This window comes from Tamandua tetradactyla, chromosome X, assembly GCF_023851605.1.
Source record: "Tamandua tetradactyla isolate mTamTet1 chromosome X, mTamTet1.pri, whole genome shotgun sequence".
NCBI lineage: Eukaryota > Metazoa > Chordata > Mammalia > Pilosa > Myrmecophagidae > Tamandua > Tamandua tetradactyla.
Genome location: NC_135353.1, coordinates 94915606 through 94933368, shown reverse-complemented (window position 1 = coordinate 94933368; position 17763 = coordinate 94915606). Strand labels below are relative to the sequence as shown.

The window sequence follows — 17763 nt, the reverse complement described above, 5'->3', positions numbered from 1 at the left end:
GCTGGAGTTTTTGTCAATGTCTCTGTTAGATTCACTGCCTAGGGAATCTTTACTGTGATTACCTACTCTGGATTTTCAGGGATGATGAATATCAAATAATTGCCCACAGTCAAAAAGTTAAGCAATTAATTTAGAGGGGTGATGGTTTGAAAATGGCAAGGCCTTGTTACCTGCTGAAACAATAATAAAAGCACATGAAACATTCAGAAAGGTGTCAGAGTAATATACAAAGAATTGGGAGAAATCAGCTTTTGTCAAAGAAATGTTAAGATTTCTCCTGAGAAGGCTAAGGGAGTCCTTTATGGGTTTTACATATAGGCAAGCTTTGATTTACAGCAGTTTTCATTTAAGAATCACCCTACAAATCATACCCACTATATTATTCATGATTCTTATGACACACAGGGCTATAGATGCCATACAACCAATTTGGAGTAAATGGATCCCAATTTTGAATAGAGCAGAAAGGATCATCTTATAATTTCTGATACTTTTTATGCTACTGGATATTTTATAATGAGCAAATGATAGTAAAAGAACAGACTTCTTTGGATCATTTCCTCAAAAAGTTAAAATGTAGTCCTAAGTCTCTCAAAAGTCTTTTAAAAGATGCCTTTTAAAATCTCATCAGAATAATACATTGAGCTATATATTTTGGATTTGTGTAGTTTTTTTTTATGCATTTGTACATTAAATACTTTACTTTTAAAATCTTACCAGAGAAGCCTGTTTAAATCCTTGACTTTATAAAGGTTTTTCTTTACCTTGTGTTTTATTGTACTAAAATAAAGCACACATTTCAAAGAAAATAAAGACTTTATGTAGTTTTTCAATATATTACATTTTTCTTAACAGGTTACAGTTTTACCATATTTTATCAAATTATATGCATTTTTAATGTTTTAGATTATGTACTGTAAATCATATATAGTGAACTAAATATGATATTTTGGTCTAGGATCCAAACCCTGATATTATTCCTATAAGAAATTAAGTTCAACACGTGTTATTTTAACCTTCAGCATCTTGCCAGGAATTTAAATCGCTGAAAGTGCAAGGACAAAAATGTATGCACAGAAAATGAGGCAGAAAGAACTAGACAAATAGCACAGCATGAGAACTTATGTTAGAAAAAAGTACAGTTTTCTAATAGTTAAAGTTGTTAGATACTGGAATGGGTGATGAAGGAGGATTGTGGAATTCCCTTCAATGGACTTAAAAAACAAACTTAGTTAGAATGGCATAATAATATTACTAAAACTAAAGATGGCTTATCGTGTATGATTGTAAGAAGCAGTTGAAAGCTTCAGACAAGATGGCACCCATTCCACAGCACTGTGTCCTATTTGTATTTTACTAAAGGAGAAACACGGCACTGTATTAGAAAAAACCCAGGATTTGCAATCAGGATACCTTGCTTTAGCCCAAGCTCTGCCTCTTTCTTGCTATGTGATACTGGGTAAGTTACTTAACACCCCTGAGTCTCAGTTTCTTTACTTATAAAATAGGGATGGTAATAATAATAATGCCATGACATTTGTAAGAGTCAGAGGACATAAGGCCTATGAAAGTACTTTGTAAGCTATAAAATGAAATACAAACTTGCTATGATGGAATGTTTTTGAAGAAGTCTGGAACTGAAGACTGCTGCAAGAAAGTAAACTCTTCATGATGTAGTGCTACATTTACATTTAAAGTATTCCTCCTGCCAACACAAGGCTGAAGATGAATATTTGTTTTCCATTGTGGAGATATTTCAAATCAGGTTAAGGAGCTGGTTTCTCAATACCAAAATAAGAATTATTTTCAGTTGTAACTGCTGTAAGTCAAAGTCTCTTCAAAAAGGAAGGTGGATCAAAATACAGTCAATTTTCCAATAAAGAGTAAGCAAGAGAAGGTAATGGAGTTGCTTGTGTAGTGGGTTCTTTGGGCTGGGCAAAAACTGTGAGAATGCAGTGTGTTAGTGCTTCCTTTTTAACTATGGATTTGGGACTGTTTGTCTTGCTTAGTCCTAGTAAAGTGCCTTACTCTACAACTGGATGTCCAGATAGAGAATCTGAGCCTGGATAATCTAACTGGGTAAAAATTTAGAAAGGCTTGTTCACACTTCTGCTCTCCACCTCAATGTCTTTCTATGTCCTGTCTCTATTCAACAGCCTCATTGTAGTATGATAACTATAAGTTCCCACTCAAAATTGCTCCCATCTACTGCATTATTGGGACCAGTAGCTAAAAACTACTCTCTGATAGCTGAAATTAATAACATAAACAAAACTTGGAGGCATAGTAGTAGACATAGCATCAGGTAGAGAAAAAGAACAATGCTTGTAATTGGGATACAGAGCATGAGAACTTAAATTTCAGTTCTTTACAAAAAGTCTCAAGCTAACCTAATGATCTGTTGGGAGAAAGTTAGGAAAGTAAAGTTCTGCATCCTTACTTTTCCTTTGCTCCTCTGCCTTACAGAAAAGCAGACTACATGCATGTATAAGTTTATCCCCAAATACTATCTTTTAAAAGTATATTTAAACCATTCTAAAAGAGGTTGAGAGTAAGATTTTAAACGACATTTAACCAAAAGGCGAGCCTCTACCCACGGATTGAGTCAGCTCAAGCAAAGCATTTGAGTGACCACCTAGCAGGACTATTTACAAACATGCACAGCACTTTATTATGCTTCATAATTGATCTGACTGGTCATAGGTCATGGCATCACAAAGCTGGTAAGAGACCTCCCAAGCTGCCATCTACTCTTACCTAAGCCATCCATATTTGCTAAACAAATTTGTCCGTACTTGCCCTTCTCCATCTAAAGGGCATGTCTGAGGCTGACATACTATAAAATCTTCCTGGACACTGCTGTCTCACCATACTATATTGACTGTGCTAACATGGACTTTATTAGTGCTAGGTCTGCTTAGTGGGGAAAAGACTTCTTTCTGAGCCTACGTACCTTGGTTGTCTTCTTCATTGTCTTCCCAGGGCTCTTCATTTGCTAATAGTGGGTTCTGTGACTCATTCATTGATCTCATAGGGAAGGAATGTCCATCACCAGGGCTGTTGGGGAAAGGAAGGTAGTGAGCTCTTGCAGCTGACATAGACTTTTTGTGAAGGTAATATCCTCAGAAATAGGGTGATTCATAGGAAGATTTAGGCTTATTGTCTAAAGCCATGATAGAACAAGCTAATAGCTTTTTTGTTGCTGTATTGCTCCCTATTTCTGTATCTCGTTGGTCTGCATCGGTGTTGACTTTTTAATTTTAAGGAACTCTTCAACTTGCTTTCCACAGTGCTCAGTATGATAACATGCACACGCAGCAAGCTTCACAAATATCATTTGATGATAACAATCCCAATTTATATCCCATTATCTTACTGCTTTGATTCTTAATTTCCAAGAAAGGTTAGCAGATTCAGAATCATTTAATACAGTGGAGATAAGCTGCTGTGAATTGTGATAGATGATTGTGTCTGGCTGCCCCATTATGTCTTTGGTTGTATGGCAGCAAGATTTTGGATTTGAGGAGCTAGTGTGAGACCTCTTTAGCGTGAAGATTCTGGGGTCAGTTATCTGTATGTGGGATACTCTTCGTGGCTTTTTATGGTAACCAAGGGTCACCTACCTGGTTAATCTCATGTCATAAACAAATCAGATGCACTGGAGGGAATTGAGATGGCCTTGGCTAGAGTGGGTTACAGTTTGAATATTTGAGTCTACATATCCAAATCCATTCCAAATTTGAATCTGAAGGATTTTTTGATTATTAATTTGATATTACCTATGCATTTTGTGCTGTCCATGAATGGGGTTAGTTGAAAGTAGACAGATTTAGTGATAGTAATCTACAGAGAATGTAAATATACCGATTATAAGTGAGTGAACTTTGATTTTTGTTTTTGTTTTTTATTCCAGAGGCGACTAATTTTAGACCTCCCTTTGAGGTGGTAATGGTGTGTGTGTATTTGTGTGTGTGTGTATGTGGTGCAGATAATTGCTGATAACAATTGTTAATCAACATTACCAACTGACACAGTTTTGTCTTCTGATTTATACCTAGTATAGTAGGGTAGATCACAGATTTTAAATAAATGAGAAAGACTGTAAAACACTAACTGGTACAGAGAAAGTATCGGAATAATGAATGAAGGGAAGGGGCAAATGTTCCTTAATTAATACCAAACCTCAACATATTTCCTCAAATAAGTGAACAATCCCTATCTGAGGAGTGGATCTAAAGAGAGTTGCAAGAAGGCTAAAAACAAGCTCTACTCCAGAGCTAAGCTAGTTTAGTTGAAGGTGATTCAATTTGGCTCCCAAATCAACTCAGAGGACACAGCTTGGCTCTGCTCATCTCTCCTTCATTACTTAGCCGGGATACTTGCTGCAGTCCAAGAATTACTTATAATCTCTAAATCAATCTTTATTCTTGATTTTTGCTTTAATTTTTCCTTCATAAAAATAATATAAGCAACTCACCCCAAAATATGAAAAATGGAGAAAAGAAAAAAACTTTCTAAGACTATTGGCCTTACCACTTATAACATTTTTGGTTTATTTACCTTCTGTTGTTTTTCTTCTACATATATTTGACATATTTTAAATCACAGTATACACACCATTTGGAGTCTACGTTTTTTTTTTAACCATAAAACCATGCAAATTTATTATCTTACAGTTCTGTAGGTTAGAAGTCTGACACTGGGTTAAATGGGTTAACATCAAGGTATTGGCAAGGCTGTGTTCCTTCTGGAAACTCTAGGATAGCAGCATTTTTCTTGCTTTTAGAGGCTGCCTGCATTACTTGGCTTGTGGCTTCTTTCTTCATCTTCAATGCCAGCAATATAGCATCAACACATTTTTCCCTTAAAGTATAGTAAGCATTTCCCCTTTTCTGATATAGTCTTTATAGCCATTACTTTTAACTACATAATATTCCATCTAGTGGATATATATCTTATTTATCCACTTCCATACTCTTGTATATTTAAGCTGCTTCTTAATTACTATCTGTAATAATACTATGATGAACATTTTTGAGCATAAAATTTGTTTGTCTTCCGAATAGATTCCCAGAACAAAGACTGATTTAGAGATTGTAGGTAATTCTTGGACTGCAGCAAAAATTCTGGCTAAGTAATGAAGGAGAGATGAGCAGAGCCAAGCTGTGTCCTCTGAATCTATTCTGGATTTCCCTCTGAATCTATTCTGGAATTAGTGGGTCAGTAAAAATATACGTTCTTATGGGTTTTTAATAAATGTCAGCAAATTCAATTCTAAAAGAGTGGTAACAGTTTACACTGCCAGAAATAAAGCATGAGATTTACCTTTATAAACCTAGAAACGAAAAAACTTGGGAGATAGAGTGTTACATTGGACTGATACCTGGTGCATCCTATAATCAAAATGGAATTTGCTACTTCAAAGCATGGTCCAGCATCAGCTTATTTCAGTGGTAATAATTACCTACCTAGATCCAATAGGCATTAACCAGAACTTCTTGTTATCTCCAAACACCTGCTGAATATTTTTCATGAATCCAAGGTTGAACCCATTTTTCTCTGGGCCACTTGAAAACACTGGCGTGCAGAAGGCCTCTAGGGTAGGGGAGGGGAATCGAAGAGAGGAGGAAGAAAACAACAAAAGAACAAATTTCAGGACATTTGTGATTTTACAGTTCTCCTGGATATGACAGTTCTATGACAACTTTTTGCTGTGGTAGTGTGGGTCTCTCATTTTCAGTTATTGCTAAATTACTTTAAAAATCCAGTTTAATCACTTAATACAAAGCAAGCTTGTTACTTAATATAAAGAACTAAAACTCTGTTTTTGTTTTAAAGGCAGAGGAAACACACAATGGTAGAAATAATTAAGCAATCATGCGGGCACTATGGATTTTGTACTGCTGGATGTGAAGCCTGAAAAAAATAAATTTAACAGCATTTTATTTAAATCTAAGTGGCAACAGCCAAATGGTTTCCATCTGTAGAATTTGGACCAAAGTAATGACACATAAACAGATGGTAATGACATCAATTTGGTTTAAAAACATTTCAGGAATGAAGCTATTCATACTGAAGGCTGCAATGTAATTCTGAGATTTATTCAGAGAAAATGTCATTTAATAACTGAGATTTACTCCAGATAATATCAGCGGGTGAACTATAACCACTTCAAAGACCAAGAGAAAGTGGGCCCTATTACTGCACATTATAGTTAGACATCCATTTATCCCATAAGCAAACACTTTCACTGTTGGACTCTGGCTGCATCTGGCCATCTCAAATTGCTTCTTTTCTTTTCAAAGACTCCATTATCATAAAAGCTTTTAGTAAATTCTACTTTTCAGCTGATCTCTAGGCTGAATATGCTAATCTACCATCCTGGCAATAAAGTGATACACATATATTTGGTTTAGAAAATGGGTAGAAATACTTTTATACCTGTTAGCATTATTAGCAGATGAATTCTCAAAGTGTAGTGGCTTTTGCACTAAACTTTCCTCAAATCTGTCCTAGTAAAACGTTCAACTCTCCTCATTCTTTATGTTTTGATATTTACACATTACAAATACTTCATCATAGATGAAAAAAAAATTATTGTAATGGAATTGATCAGAAATATAGTTCTTCAAAAAACAGTTTGGATTATAGGACCAGTGACTGATCAAAAGAATGGTCACTTTTTGTACTGACTTTTTAGAGACTCAGTTGTTCACTATGTTTTATCTCATTTCTTCTTAAATTAAATATTTGCCCTCATGGGTCTTTCTGTTACTGTTGTCTCTTTCTGTCCCTCTATACAATCCCTCCCCAGAGCACTTACTGACCGTTCCATTTATTTGACAAAAATATATTACTTAATTTTGCTACTTACCTTTTTTGTGTGTGTTTGTCCTGTTTCCCAACTCTTTTGTAAACATTCTGAGGGTAGGTACTTGGACATATAAACTTAGACAAGTAACCTTGAAGTTGTCCTTTGATAATGACAAGGGTATACCTAAATAAGTCACTGAGCCTTGTATATTTCTTTTTCTTTTTGCAGTGTTTCTTGTACCTATTCCTTCTATTCCATTCCCAATGCCATTCTCCAAGTTCTGACCCTTATGTAGACTCTTGGAGTGATCAACTAGAGTTGTTATCCCTCAGACCATCTTATATGCCCTTACAAAGTTGACTAACTTAAAATACCACTTTTTTTGCCTTCCTAGTCTGGCACTCAGAATTTTTTCCTGATATATACACCTTCCTGAATACTCTGCTAGTGCTAAACTTATTTGCTTTTCTCTCACCTTCTTCCAATACATTCTGTCTTACCCTTTTCCACTATATCTCTCCTTTTTCTCCCCAACCTCACTCTCTACTCAAGTCTTACCTATTCTTTAAGACTAGCTCAAACCTCCCCCTCATATATCTAATAGCACTTATGGCAGATATATTGCAATACACTTATTTATTGCCTCTGTAGATCTTTTGGTGTTGGATTTCTATCTTGTATATTGCATTTCTTTTCACTCACTGATAGGAAGTTGTTTATATATTTTGGATCTCCCACAATCTCTGTACAGCTCATTGATGATCGTAGACATTCAGTGACTTGTTATTTTGGATTCTTTCTCAGTACTCTGTTTTTTAATATGTTCATAAATTAGATTTTTCTATCTTTTATTGACCCCTACCTCCCCCTTTTCATACTCCTTTTTGTACTAGTGCTTTATTTTCTTCCTTCACTTCCTCATGTGAACACCTTTTAGAAATCTTTTGAGTTGTAAATCTGAGGAGGTATTACCCAATATGAACTATAAAGAGCAATGGTCAGTTTTGGTTTTGTGTGGAGTTTCATTCACTAATGCTCTCTTTATTTGTAAGCTTTATTCACTGTGGCTTTCCAGTTTGGTAAAAAGTATTTTCATCTATCTCAGTTTGGACACAAAAGGATGGCACTGCAGCCAAAATGCTTCATTAGAAGTTTTTCTCTTCCTTGGGAGCAATCCACAGGACAATCTGACATACATTAGGGTGTTTTCCCCCTAGTCTAAATATATAGTCTTACCTAAGGTGGTTTTGTTTCTGCTGACAAGCCAACAATGGTAACCAAAGAGAATCACAAGGCTGACAAAAAACATGCAGGCCACAAAGAGGAGAAAAAGGACATGGAACTTAGAGCGAACACTGGGTAATTCCCCCTAGAAAAGAAATAAACAAATAAAAACAAAATATTAAATTGATAAGGCTTTGTTAGTTTTTCCATATAGGCTAGCAGCTTTCTCATATGGATAAAATGTTTAGCTATAATTTCAAAAATAGATTTCAGGAAATTTTTACAAAACAGTTCTTTCTGTTGATGACTTGATTACCTTATGGATATACTCTCAGACTATAAAGCCTGAAAGGGATCCTGCCTTAGTGCAGTTTAGTGTAAGTAGAGTACATAATGTACCGATTAGAAGAGGGTAATGTGAAAAGGTGTGCTGAGGCCTAATTTGTGTGCAGCTTCTTTAAAGCTTGTACTCCATTTAGTTTGAGAATTATGAATCATTGGTTAGAGGTCATCTTCAGCTCATATCGCTCATCCTCTTGTTTCAAGATGGGCTATTCTGGGATTCTTTATATATCATGTTTCTTTGGACATAGGTGTACTGAAAATGTCACAGTACTGTATATAGGAAGTGAAAACACACAGGTATAATTTTAAAATATCTTACATATAAGTCATGGCCTGATTTTAAAACTGGTGAAAATTATGTGTGGTTGTTCGTTTTTTTTTTATAGGTGAAGTGAATTGTGTTTGTATACTACATTCTGTGGAACAGCTGTTTAGAAGTAAAAATTAAGCATGTTTTACAGGCAATTGTAAAAGTAGGGGGCAAACATTTTAATAGGCAGCTAGAACATTCTATTTTCTATGTAGCAACAGCTTTTTTACCCCTACATGCAGCCCCAGATCAGAATAAATATTCTGTAGTTTTATCTCATGTATGGCATGTGACATTTTGTCTTATGAAAAGACCTTTAGAAAATATTTTGTTTTGGAATAAGCAGTTGGGAGAATGCCTATTATTTATTTCCTCCTTTCCAATATTAATAATTGGTTTGGCATGATTAATCTCTTTGAAATATATCCAACTGTTCTCTAATAATAAAGTTAAACACAGTTCTTGAATGAACTGGATGTTCAGATCTGGTAATACTCCATTCTGGAAGGAGACAGTTAAGGCTTGGCCAGACTTGGTAAGGTCAGATAGTACAGACTTTTTACTTCTATGAGAGGAGATTTTTATTCATTTTTGATGTAAGAACACATTGGGAGTCTTCCAGGATGTATATATTTAGAGGATGAAGATTAGGGGCAGTAAATTAGCCAAATGATTTCAGATGAGGTGTGGTCTGGGTAAAATTTGCCTAGGAACAGAGTAGTCTAGGCAATAGCTACCCCCAAGTACTTCAACCTTCAGGAACATTTATCTGAAACCCTCCCTTTTGAAATGATCTTGGAATGAAATCTTGGTCTAAGCACTCAAAATAAATGTGATTGCTTCTCATCCACTTTGTTTTGAATTTATGGGAAAGACTCCACATATTGCTTTTTAGTGGTTTTTGCCTGGGTGGAGTTTTGCTTTCATAATTTCTATTTTGTGATTATATATTTTAGAGGCTTTAAAACTCAGATTTGTTTTCTTATTTTTCACCTTTAAATGGGCATATGGAAAGGCAAGAGGGACTGTTAGAAGGTCAGTCCACAACCTGGGTAGGTGAACTGGAAGCCTTTTTTCCCACTAATAACCCTTGCAAAGTTCTCTTATATATGCCAAAGTAAATTTACTTACTTCACAATCCCTTGATAAAGCCTTAGATATTAAACGTTTTGTTTTCAGAGAGAGTGGTAGCCCTATGTTCAAAATTGCCTTCTCAGGAGATGACCAAGCTATATTACTCAAAGCAATAACCACCAGAGAGAGTTCAGAGGAATACTTGTAGAATAACACTGCTATCTTGTTTCTAAAAACAACTCTTAGCCTCTGCGAGGACATTCATGGATCAGTGTGGGAGGTGTATATTACTGAGCTTTCTTGCATAAGGCAAGTCAATCTCCTGCCAAAATAGCTACTCTTTAAACTAATATCTTTAAATTAATCTGATGGTCTTCTGAATTCTTAATTCCAAAGGCGCTGAAGCTTCTCTATAGAAGACAGAACTATAATGAGCAGTAGAACATGCTACAGGGTTTAAGATCACTGGGCTTTGAGTCATACTTAGCTTCAAGTCTTGACTTTGAAATGTATAAGCTATATGAACCTGGGCAGGTCAGTTAACTACCATGAGCCTCAATTCTGTCATCTATTTTTTTTTTTTTCTTTTGCATGGGCAGGCACTGGAAATCGAACTCAGGTCTCTGACACAGCAGGTGAGAACTCTGCCTGCTGAGCCACTGTGGCCCACCCTAAATTCTGTCATCTTTAAGCAAGAATAATAATTCCTGCTTTGCCTACTTCACAGGCTGTACTTATGAGCACAGCTAATTTCCCTGATACATGATTTTAAAAATATATGACAGTGTTTACTTTTCATTTTAGGGGAAGATTCCATTTAAATTGGGAAACACATCCCTGAACCATACCAAAGTGCTCTCTGGCTAGAAAGGCTGCAAGGCTGCAAGGAAGTGTTTTACTGAACTGTCCGTGCCCTTTTCATTGTGAGGACAAACCAAGTCAGGATTCCTCAGCTGTCATCTGTCAGGCATGAACAAGTCTATTGTGGAGAAAAATATGGTAATAGGAAAATGACAAAGTTATGTTCATCCCTGACATTGCTTGCAAATAAAGGTACATTTTCAGTAATGAACTCCTTTCCAAATATCCTTTTAGAATGAAAAAAAATACACTGTGGCATCGTGGTATTTGATTTATTGATTAACTAGGAGGGACAGAGGCAAACTGTGTGAAATGTAACATTGTTTATTCTCTTATGGGGATAAATAGCGATTCTTAAAGTGTAAACTACTGTGTTAAGAACCAAGAAAGGTCTTTAGTGATGACCAAAGTTGATACTTTTCCTGTAAAATTGGATTAAGCAGATTTGCATCACATTTAGGGTAAGAACTCAGTGTGTGGATAGAATGCCGAACAGGTCATGGAAACCTGAGCAATAGATAAAAGATCCTGTGTCGTGCAAAGGGGCCAAAGGAGAGATGTCAAGATTCATAACACAGTGAAACATTTCTGTATGTGGGGAAAATTAATGAGAAAAGGTCATTTCTGCTTTTATTTTATTTTTATTTTTTTGTATCTCTGAGGTGAAGATTTTGATAACCATTATATGGTTCTTGATTCTTAAAGTTATTAAATATCCAAACTGATTGATCAAGTTGATATTTAAGTTCTCACTGCCTTGCCTTTGTCCTTTTTTCTCTAGCTTATTAGAGTATATATTCTAGCCACAGGATTCATGTCCTTTTGCCACTGCTTTACTGCCCCACTTGAGGTGAAATATTCCTTGTGCAATTCCTAAAGTAATAACTAGCAGCTCTGCCTACATCTGACTTCTGCTATTCAGGTTCAGTTTGGACAGCTTCGTCGTGGCAAGAGTATGTTGGCTTAATAACCGAACTAGAGTTGTGAGGAAGTCTATTGCCATGAAATGAAAAAACAAACAAACAAACATTTTTCTATTGTACTGCTGCTAGGTCCTGGACACATATGTGACCTGGAAAGCTGCCTTCGATATTTTTGGAAATAGATGGGATATGATCGATAAAAGTCAAATAGAAGAAAGATGAAAGTAGCATGAGGTATTTAAAATTTCATTATGATTACCAGAATCACATTTTGAAAATCAATAAGCTTGTGACGGAGGTAACAAAGCCAGCACTAGAACCCAATTTTCCTAGTGTTCTTTTCACATAAAGTTCCAGTAAGACTTTGCATTTCATTTTGGTCATATGTGAAGACAGGTCAGTGTATCTTTCTGTCCAGTAGGAATGTCACAACTTTCCTTTGAACTGGGAATTACAAAGTATTTTCTAATGATGGGGGAATGCTTTGTTAGTCTTTTCCTTAGGAAACTAGGGATTAAGAATTAATTTCAGCATTTTTTCAAATCTATAATTTTTCTTAAAAATCTGTAATTTTTCTGAATCTATAATTAAGAAGCAGATTTTAAAAACTTGACAGACAAGTACATTGTAGATAATCAGTAAAGGTCAAGAGATAGGTTCCTAGAAGCCTTAATAAGATTCTCATACATGACAGAAATTTAACTGGAATTTTTAAATAACAGTATCCCTCTAAATCTTAGAATATTCAGTATGGAAAGCTTGTTTGTGGTGGCTTCCCTTCTGGTTACTTCCGAATCAGATATTCTAAAATGTAAAACAGATAAGGTGAACAATTTTACATATTGGACCCGGTGTGTTTGTGTGTTAGTGGGAAGCCTTCAGGATGTTTAAACTTACTCTCCAATATTTGATGAAATAGCTGAAGACTGTTGTAGCAATGTACAGGCAGTAGAGAACAGAGTAAGCTAAGAACTGAAGGAAGAATTTGTAGTTGGAAAATCCAATGCAGTTATTAACCCTAAAAAGAAAAAGAAAAACTAATTTGAAATCATAACCCATTGATTGAGAACACACTGATACAAAAGTGGATTAAGCAATGAAACGTGTTTCTGTTGCTGCTTCATTTTGTGTTAGAAGTAGAAGTCCCTTAATAGGAGCAGATTAGAAAAACAAGTTCATGTTTCACTCGTTTCTCTTTTCATTTGTAGGCAGAGATACATAGCCTACCTAATATTTCTGGACTAGTTCCTGACACACTCAACAAACCTTGATGCTGGATGTTGAAAACATATTACAGTCTTAGCAGTTACATCTAGCATAGAATGGCACGTTCTCTTTGTTATTAGGTGATGTCGGATTGGTTTTCTATGCCTGTCCAACAAAATTTGGAGAATTGCTTAATTTAACAATCTCACTGCAGAGTATTGCAAATATCGAGCCATTTAAAAACAGAACAGAATTGTGTAATATCAAAGAAGAGCAGGATTTGTACTTCATTTTGTTACTATGCCCAATTGATAAAGTTAATGGACAGGGGACTATTAGCTTTGTGACCTCAGGAATGCACTACCATAACTTTGGTGGTATATTATTCTTGCGTTAAAATATTACCACTCCCCTGTCTCCTACACAAATATAAAGCCTAGTGGATTATGGTGGCAGAAACAGGCATGTTACAACTATTCTTAGGAAAGTGGGCATATTGAACAACTTTAACCCTTTTAGAGAAGAGAGAGAAATGAATCAAAGGGACATACCAAGGGCAATGATGGTCCATTTTTAATACACACCTACAAAGGGAACAAAATACCGTGTGATAAGTGAGGCTATGGAAAGGTGTCAACAGCCCAAAATTGCACTCAAGGGTTGACATGTTTGTTTGTTTTTTTTACATGGTCCCAGTATACCCATCCCCAGACTACTGTGTCCTTAGTTATTCCTAGGAGGACACAATCACAACAGCACTTCAGAAGATCTCACTGGCAGTGAGTTACATAAGTAGAAGTCCAACATCTTAAAGGGGATTTGGAATTCCAGGATATTGATACAGAGAAAAATTCCAAGATGTCTCTTCTCATTTTGTTCCTACCCAGTTTAATAAAAGAACAGAAGAATGCATATGGCCAAAGCCTGTGTATGACTCAAGGTTAAGAGAAATACAGGCGGAACAAGCACCCAAGAAGAAAAATATGAAGTTCATATTTAATAACATAAAAAGGGAATTTTACAAACCTGTAACAATTTGTACAACAAAATAAATGAATATCAATGAATCCATACTGATATAAATAAATGACAATAAATAAATAAATGATGGAAAAGAGACAAATCTCCTCTGCAAAATATTCCCAGTACTTTCTGAGGTGGTGCAAACACCCCATTTCTTTAATGTAGGCTGTACATAATGACTTCCTTCAAAAGAGTGCAGTATAGAAAGGTAATTTTGTAAAAAGTAACTTTATAGTAGAGGAGCTTGGCGAATACGACCTCAGCCAAGTTATCAAGACTGACATTGACAGTGATGTTATGTTGATAGTATATACCCTTGACATGATGTGATGAGAATGGCACTTTTACCTCTGTGATCCTCCTTTCCAAACGCATTACCCCAGTACAATCATGAGAGAGACATCAGACAAATTCCGGTTGAATAACATTCTACAAAATACCTGAATAGTACTCCTCTAAACAGTCAAGGTCATCAAAAACAAGTAAAATTTGAGAAACTGTTACAGCCAAAAGGAACCTAAGGATATATGACTACTAAATGCAACATGATATATTGGATAAAATTCTGGAACAGAAAATGGACATCAGGGAAAAACTGAGGAAATCTAAAGAAAATATGGGCCTTAATTTAAAATAGTGTATAAAGATTGGTTCATTAATTGCAACAAATGTAACATACTAATGGAAGATGTTAATCATAGGGGAAACTGGGTTTGAGGTATATAGGAATTATCTTTACTATCTTCACAATAATTCTGTAAATCTAAAACTGTTCTGAAATTAAAAGTTTATTTTAAAAATGGGGTTTTATTTCCCTTTCCTGTCTTTAGAATAGTCTGAATTATCACCATCCCTGTGAGGGTGTTTGGCATGTGCTCAATATGATTGAGAGGAAATACTCTGTATCTCAGCATGGTTACATGTTAGGACCAATCTTTTTTGTGTAGGCAACCATCAGTGCCCACACTCAGCCCAGGAGAAGTATGGTTGTCACTTACATGGCACAGACAGAACAGTGGTGGCAGCGGTCTGGCTTGATCAGATGACATCGATCACAGAATCGTACAGCTATAGGAAAAGTAAAGTGGTTAGTACTGGTTAGGGCTCAATATCTTACTAGCCTAGTTGGATGGCTTGTTATACACTTGTTAAGGGTAGTCAGACTCATCTTGTTACCAAGCAGATGGAAGATCATATAGGTAAATTGTGGTATGTATTTTTGTCCCTTTTGGATCAGTCTTGAAAGCACCTTTGGGGGAATGAAGGAGAAGGAAAAAAGCTTTCATATCTAGATATCCAAACATAGACTTTGTATTTTAAAACAATCTATACTATTAACTGTTTGAGCGATCTTGGGAAAATCATTTAGCTTCTGTTTACCCCAACTTTCCAATCTGAACAAAAAAGGATTCATAATTTATCTTCTGGCTCCAGAGGCTGAATAGTATGAGATAGACAAAATTCATACAGCATGGTATAGAGTGGTTCTTAGAAAAAACTATTTGGAGGATAAATGAGATGTACTTGAACAATCAGCTCATTCTGCAATTTCACAGATAAAAGAAGTAGAAACAGGGGCTGTGCTAAGTGATTTGCATATGGTCGCACAGCAAGTAAGTGACAGACCTGGGACCAGTATAGAATTTATATGACCCTTTAGTTCAGGGGTCTCTTCAATGTCGTATGATTTTTGTTTAATCTATTTCTTCCACTGGATTTTTGAGAATTTTAAAGCAAAGCCCAGACATTGTGTCATTTTAAACCATAAACATTTTAGTATGCATGAAAACTTTTTATAGGTCATAAAGACATAAAAAAAATATAACCACCATGCCAGTAACCCCCTAACAATATGAACGATAAGTCTTTAATATCTAATAACTAAACCATATTAAAATTTCCCTGTCTGTAATATGGGATTGTAATAAATATTTGTTGAACAAATAAACGGTTAACATAAGTGTCAAAGAGTATACTTACCAAAGCCTTGAAACACAGACTTCCTTATTAGAAGTATTAGAATGACACATGAAAAGAGCCTTGGTTTTCAAATATTAAGAGAATTGATTCAATTAGTCCTAGTTATGCAGATGAAAACCAACAGTAAAACTCCATAATGGATATTTACCTAAGAGAAATGAAGACATATCTCTGCACAAATACTTGTACAAGAATGTCCATAGCAGATTTATTCATAATAGCCAAACACTGGAAACAAACCAGATATGCATCAACAAGTAAATGGACAAATTGTGATATATTTGTACAATGAAATACTACTCAGCAATAAAAGGAATGAAATACTGAAACACCCAATAATATGGATGGATCTCAGAAAGATTATACTGAATGAAAGAAGCCAGACACAAAAGAGTACATACTTTATGACTCCATTTATATAAAATTCTAAAGCAGGCAAAACTAATCTATGGTGGAAAATATTGGAAGATGGGATAGGATTGATTTGGAAAGGGCACAAGAGAACTTTGTAGGGTGACATTAATGTTTACAGGGGTTTTGGTTACAAAGGTGCGTGCATTTGTCAAAATTCTTCTAATGGTACACCTAAGATTAGTGCATGTTTTTGAATGTAAATTTTACCAAAAAAATCTTGAACTCACCATATACAAGATGAAATATTTAGAGGGATGTGTACTGAGGTCTGCTACTTACTTTGAAATGGACCAAAAAATAAGATGGCTTGATAGATGATGGCTAGAAGAATGAACATATGGACAGATATGTGATAAAGCAATATAATAAAATAATTATAGAATACAGTGGTGGGTATACAGTTCACTATACAATTCATTTAACTTTGATAAATGTTTGATATTTTTATAATAAAATATTGGGGGAAAAAGTCCATAGTGGTTGTTCGAAGACAGGAGGGAAAAGACAGGTTGTTAGATGACAGGTGAGCCTGAGAACATATATGACTTCGCCTTTCTGAGATCCTTGCTGAGCTGCACCTCCCTCTCTCCCTCTAGGATGAACTGACCTCCACTCCCAGTTCTTGTGTAAACTGGTAGCTTCTTGGCCATATCAACAAGCATCTGCTTCTGGACTTCAGGTCTCTCTTCATTTTCATAGCGTTCCTTGTCTGTATAGGACAAGTGGAACTGGAAGCAGAAGTGACAGACAAGACTATTTTCCAAGGTTCACAGAAAAGATTAAACAACAACTACTTAAATTGAAATATTGATAAGGTACTATTGAAGCCCAAGTACCAATTTGGCTTACTACTTTCTTTGGCCAATTATCTCAATTATCTTTCCTGACTCTTCCTTGATCCTCATAATTCTGTGAGATAGGTGGTATTATATTTATTTTATAAATAAGGCTGTAATCAGTCAACCAGTACGTAGCAGAGCTGGATCCCAACCCCAGGTCATCTGACTGCAAGTTATGATCCCTTTCCACTCCGTTATACCAAAATATGTTGTTGCATATGGATGTGTGCCACCTCACTGCCAGGACCCTGTTGATGATTAACTATGTCTTGTTATTAAGTGGTGAGTTTGATTCATACGTGACATGGATGGCACTCTTGAGACACTTGATGTAACTGGTTGTGACATTGTCTACAATTTCTAATCTTGCAAATAAGTAGAAATTTTGATGTCCTCATTATTTCAGAAATTTTTAATCTAATGTGGTGCTTGTTGCCAAGTTGTCACACTTAGCTACTTTTGCAAATTTATGCCAAAGATTTGCCATAGTAATATGGACCTGAAAACTTTCACCTGTGTAGGAAGAGGTGACAATCAGAAAGATATGTGGTCAGAATTTCTGGATTTAAACTTCAGATCAGCGACTTAATAGTTAAAAATCACTTTGGAAAATCACTTAGACACTCTGAACCTTAGTCTCCTCACCTGTAAAACAGGGGAAATATCTACTTCACAAGACTGGTACAGAAGTCCTGGCTAATAATAAGTGTTTAAAAGTCTCCTTTAGATGTCCATTTCTCATCCTTTAAA

The 17763-nt window shown here is 35.5% G+C and overlaps 1 protein-coding gene across 4 annotated transcripts in view; it reads right to left on the bottom strand.

Moving 5' to 3' along the window:
• Positions 1-17763, bottom strand: part of ZDHHC15 (zDHHC palmitoyltransferase 15) — a 279992-nt gene that overhangs the window by 46908 nt on the left and 215321 nt on the right. For 3 of the 4 annotated variants that reach the window (XR_013169451.1, XM_077145733.1, XM_077145732.1), the window contains exons 4-10: positions 16782-16902; positions 14779-14848; positions 13309-13341; positions 12449-12569; positions 8051-8183; positions 5469-5595; positions 2954-3057 (exon numbers count right to left, since the gene is read on the bottom strand). Coding sequence is in view for 3 of the 4 variants with exons in the window: in XM_077145733.1 (XP_077001848.1) it covers positions 2954-3057; positions 5469-5595; positions 8051-8183; positions 12449-12569; positions 13309-13341; positions 14779-14848; positions 16782-16902 (709 nt within the window). In the remaining variant the exon portion in view is untranslated. The remainder of the gene's footprint in view (positions 1-2953; positions 3058-5468; positions 5596-8050; positions 8184-12448; positions 12570-13308; positions 13342-14778; positions 14849-16781; positions 16903-17763) is intronic. The other variant, XM_077145734.1, reaches the window with a different exon arrangement.